The 5,735-nt window shown below is 35.5% G+C and overlaps 1 protein-coding gene across 1 annotated transcript in view; it reads right to left on the reverse strand.

The window, feature by feature from the left end:
• F8 (coagulation factor VIII) overlaps nt 1-5,735 on the reverse strand; it is a 217,711-nt gene that overhangs the window by 85,795 nt on the left and 126,181 nt on the right. The window contains exon 13 of the mRNA XM_003802734.2: nt 4,023-4,232. Within this exon, the coding sequence (XP_003802782.1) occupies nt 4,023-4,232 (210 nt within the window). The remainder of the gene's footprint in view (nt 1-4,022; nt 4,233-5,735) is intronic.

The raw sequence follows: 5,735 nt of genomic DNA on the forward strand, positions 1-5,735 counted from the left end.
GACTTTACCTCCTTCATGTTTATATGGATGGAATTGGAAAATGTTCTTCTTAGCAAAGTATCTCAAGAATGGAAGAAAAAGTATCCAATGTATACAGCCCTATTTTGAAACTAATTCATAGCTTTCATAGGAATGTCATAACCTAATTATAGCCTTAGAATGTGGGATGGTGGGTGGGAGAGGGGAAGTGAGGGAGGTGAATGGGGGGAGGGAGGGTGATGGGTGGGGTCACCTCTATGGTTTATCTTACAAGGGTACAAGTGAATCTTTCTAAAAGCAGAGTATGAATGTCTTAACTCAATAACTAAGAAAATGACATGAAGGTTATGTTAACCAGTTTGATGAGAGTATTTCAAAATGTATATGAAAACAGCACACTGTACCCCATGTTTGCATTAATGTACACAGTTATGCTATAAGAAATAATGAAGGAAATTTGAATGGGAAAAAATTTTTAATTATCTTCTAAGAATTTTTTTCCAAATTGAGAAACAGCAATAAGCTCATAAACAAAGATCAGCAAACATAATAAAAGGCAAGTCACCATGAATTCAAGTCAGCAGAAATAGGAAACTATACAGATAGATCTTAAAGTATTACTGATGTTAAAATTATTAGAGAAGGTATACTATGAACAGCTATGTGCAAAATGTTTAAATAATGAAGGATAGAAATGGAAAGATAAACACACAACAATAAACTGCCAAGAACAGACAGCTTCCGAAAAATTATGTGGCCAAATGTATAAAACATTGGCAATATATTGCAATATTATTAATTTGTATAATGAAGTAGGAATTCAACTTAAAGAAAATAAAACTAAGGAAATAATAGAGAAGAGAAATAAATGAAATAAAAAATAAAATCAAGTAGACAGAATTGATAAAAGCCCCAAATTTGGGTGGCTCTTGTAGCTCAGTGGGTAGGGTGCTTGCCACATAGACCCATGCTGGCGGGTTCGAACCTGGCCCGGGCTTGCTAAACAATGACAGCTGCAACAACAACAAAAAAAATAGCCAGGCATTGTGGAGCCTGTAGTCCCAGCTACTTGGGAAGCTCAGGTAAAAGACTTGCTTAAGCCCAAGAGTTTGAGGTTGCTGTGAGCTATGATGCAATAGCACTCTACTGAGGATGACATAGTGAAACTCAGTCTCAAAAAAAAGCCCCAAATTTGTTCTTTGAAAAACCAAAACTTGAAAACCTAACCATTAATAGATAAATAAAGTAAAGTTATCATTCTGCTTCTCAGTTTCTGCATAATTAATCACTACCAAATTTAGTGGCTCAAAACAATAGTTGTTTTATTAACTCACATAGCTTTTGTCTGCCAAAAATGTGGGCAGGTCTCAACTGAGAAAAGATATTTGATAAAATTTAAAATTCAATGTCTACTCATGATTTAAAGGTTTTAGCAGCTGGAAATAAAAGGAAACATCTTTTATGATAATATTTTTTATGTCCTAGCTTGTCCAGTAAGGTAAGCAAAAGAAAAAATAAATGTAAAGATTGGAAAAGAAGAAATAAAACTGATTGGATTGTTCATGTAGAAAACTAAAAGGGTCTATTATATAATTCATAAGAAAATCTGTCCAGTTCTTTGGAAAAAGTCCATATCTAAAAATCATTTTATGTCTATATAAAAATATCAAAAGGAATAATATAAAATTAACAACAATAGCATCAAAATATGTAGTAAGTGTGAATAAAATTAACAAAAGAAGTGCAATACTTTTATAGAGAAAACTGTACAATCTTACTGAGGAATATTTAAAGAAGTTCTAAATAAATAGATGCAATTGGGAGGAGAAGAGGTTTAAGTACTGAGGGGGCCTGAAACATGGAGTGTGCAAATGAGCATTACTCTTTCAAAGGATTACAGTAGTGAGTTTTATGTTACATGAATTTCACCTCAATAAAATAAACAAATAAACAGGATCAGACTTTACCATATTGAACACAGGATATCTTCTCTAAGAGCTTTATTTAGCTTGACCTTTGTAATCCGTGACACTATATTAATTTTTTTTCCCTCAAGGAATATAAAGCAAAATTTTGTCTTTCAAATTTAAGTGATCACCAAAGTAGCTTTAAGGTTTCTCAAAATATTGATATTTTAATATTTTTGTCTGCCTACACACATATCACACACACTTTCAATAATAACCATAGTGTACACATATATTTCTCTATCTAATTGTGAATAGTCTTCCATTCCATTATTTTTAATGGCTTCATAGTATTCCCATAATATGAATGAGCCATACTTACTTCATCCTTAATGGACATTTATATTTCTTCCAAGTATTTACTAGTACCTTTATAAATAATGCTGCCACATATACCCTTGTATATAATCTTTTGCACATAATCATTCATTCAAATATATTTATTAATGTTTTATGCTAGGCACTGTAAACATGAGGAGTATAATAATTAACATGATAGACAAGGTATCTGCCCTCAGAGAGCTTGCAACTTAGTTGAGAGACAGAAGCGTAAACACATAAAAATAAATGAGCAAAATACTTTCAGAGGTATTATTGAGATTCTGCCAGGTTCTTCTTCAATCACTTCACAGAGAAATATGTCATTTGAAGTAATATAAATATGTGCTAATGTATTATGACATTAGTTTTTATTCACCATAATTTTCCCCCATGAGGATTTATCTCCAGAAAATCCATATAAAGCAGAGAATATGATCTGTCAGTAGTTCAATGTTCTTCCCTCTGCAGGTGATGGGAGTGGGAGAGAGAAGCAAGCAAGTGCTTGTTAATATGAATGTAGAGTACTCTGTGTTGTAATTGGGGCTGGTGATATTAAAAGCCTTGTAGTGGTTATTGAGGCAGAAGGAGAATGAGATTTTGACTGCCACATTTGTTCTGACAGCCTCATAGTGGTTTAAGAGTATGTGTGCAAAGGAAGATTACTATGCATTTCCCAAAGGCTTCTTTAGGTGACATTTGTCCAGAAATACAAATGTTTAGAAGACACACAGGAACATATTTGGCTCCCACATATTCATTGCATGTCTAAGTACATATTCACCACTACAATTTATCAAACATAGTGAAAGATTTGGCCCTTTAATTAGAGCGTAGATCTGGTATTTGTTTTTCTATCCCTCAGATACTTTGCTTAGGATAATGGTCTCCAGTTCCATCCAGGTTGCTGCAAACGACATTATTTCATTCCTTCTTATGGGTGAGTAGTACTGCATGGTATATTACATACAGGGTGTCTACCCTGTATATCACAGGCATAAAGACATGTAAAGTTCCTTGGAAATAAAGAAGGGAGATTATTGTATTTGGTACAGTGAACACTGTTCTGGTGATGGGCACACTTAAAGCCCTGACTTAAGCATTATAAAAGATATTCATGTAACAAAAACATTTGCACTCCCTTAATATTTTAAAAAAATTTTTTTTGGTTTTTTATTTTATTTATTTATTTTGGTTTTTTAATTTTATTTTGTTGCTTCTTTTTTTGTCGAGACAGAGTCCCACCCTGTGCCCCTGAGGAGAGTGCAGTGGCTTGGTAGTTCACTGCAACCTCCGACTCCTGGCTTGTGGGCATCCCGCTGCCTCAGCCTCCGGAGCCGCTGGGATTACAGGCGCTCGCCGCAGCGCCCGGCTGGGTTTTTCCATTTTTTTCATGAGTCGGGGTCTCACTTTCGCTCAGGCGAGTCTCGAACTCCTGAGCTCCAGTGATTCTCCCTCCTCAGCCTCCCACAGTGCTGGGATTACAGGTGTGAGCCACCGCGCCCAGCTTATCCTAATATTTTGAAATTTAAAAGAAACACTCAAAAATTTAGCTTTTGGCAAGTAAAGACACATTTTAGAGCAAAGACTTTTAAGTTGGATACTTCATTTTGTGCTGTCATTAAAATGCAATTACTGAAATCACCTAAATAGCTTGAACTATTTGGTATCTGCTCACATGTGAGCTAGTGGGCAAAAAGCATATGACTAGCTAGCTAAGTAATTGCTACTGTTCATAAAATAATATAAATTACTTACCTGGGTTTTCCATTGACATGAAAACAGTTTCTCCTGAGAATGGGAATAGGGTAAGCGTGTCTTCATAGACCATTTTGTGTTTGAAGGTATATCCAGAGAAGAACACAGAAAGGAAGTCAGTCTGTGCTCCAATGTTTAGAATGTACCAGTATGCCACCTCATGCAAACAAACTGACAACTGCAAGCTGTCAAAAACATAGCCATTGATACCTGCAAAATGATGGGGGAAAAGAAGTTTAGTAGTATCTAAATTTTATTATTTTGAGTTGTTATTTTCATTATATAATTAGGACTTATTATATGTTATGTCCATTACTTTACTCCTATGAAGAGATAGCATCATTTTCTCCCCCCAATGTGTAAATATTTAATATTTAATCAGCTTGGCTGCAATCCAAAAGTGAGGAGAGCATCACAGACCATCATGGTAAAGATAGATTTGGATGCTGTATGGGCTAGGCAAGCAGCTAGATGAGGAGAAAGGTGTTCACATGATCTCAAAGTATATCCCTTCAAACTTTTTATTAGTTGCAAGGGAGAAAATAGTAACTACAGAGGGGATAAAGCACGAAAAATTACATTTTGGAGTATAAAGTCACAAGCCTTTCTATGCACCAATAATAGTCAAGCTGAGAAGCAAATCAAAGACACAATACCCTTCACAGTAACTTCAAAAAAAATGAAATGCCTGGGAATATATCTAACAACAGACTTGAACGATCTCTACAAAGAGAATTATGAAACCCTGAGAAAAGAAATAGCAGAAGACATTAACAAATGGAAGAACATACCATGCTCTTGGCTGGGAAAATCAACATTATTAAAATGTCCATACTACTCAAAGCAATCTATAGATTTAAGAGGATCCCCATTAAAATACCAACATCATAATTTGAACAATTCAAAAAAAAGTTCTTCATTTTGTGTGGAACCAGAAAAACCCCATATGGCCAAGGCAATTCTTAGTAATAAAAACAAAGCCAGAGGTATCACTCTACTAGAATTCAGGTTACATTACAAGTCCACAGTAATCAAAATAGCATGGCACTAGCACAAAAATAAAGACATAAATCTATGGAACACAAAAGAAAACCCAGAGATGAAATCATATCGCCATCTGATCTTCAATAAAGCAAACAAAAGCATACACTGGGGAAAAGCAGTGCTGGGAGCACAGGATAACCACATGTAAAAGACTGACACTGGACTTGCACTTTTCACTACTTAAAAAAATTGACTCATGATGGATAAAAGATTTAAATATAAGACACAAAATGATAAAAAAAATCCTAGAAGAAAGTGTGGGAAAAACTTATGAAAACAGCCTGGGGAAAGATCTTATGAAGAAGACTTTAGTGGCCATGGCAATAACACCAAAAATTAACAAATGGGACTTAATTAAGCTGAAAAGCTTTTGCACAGCTAAGAACACAACAACTAAAGCAAAGAGACAACCTTTTAGAATGGAAAAAGATATTTTCACATTATGAATCTGACAAAGGGCTGATAACTACAATCTACAAAGAATCAAATTAATCGCCGGGCGCGGTGGCTCACGCCTGTAATCCCAGCACTGTGGGAGGCTGAGGAGGGAGAATCGCTAGAGCTCAGAAGTTCGAGACTCGCCTGAGCGAAAGTGAGACCCCGACTCATGAAAAAAATGGAAAAACCCAGCCGGGCGCCGCGGCGAGCACCTGTAATCCCAGCGGCTTC

The sequence above is a fragment of the Otolemur garnettii genome, unplaced genomic scaffold, assembly GCF_000181295.1.
Source record: "Otolemur garnettii isolate 467f Iridium unplaced genomic scaffold, OtoGar3 scaffold00259, whole genome shotgun sequence".
Taxonomy (NCBI): Eukaryota; Metazoa; Chordata; class Mammalia; order Primates; family Galagidae; genus Otolemur; species Otolemur garnettii.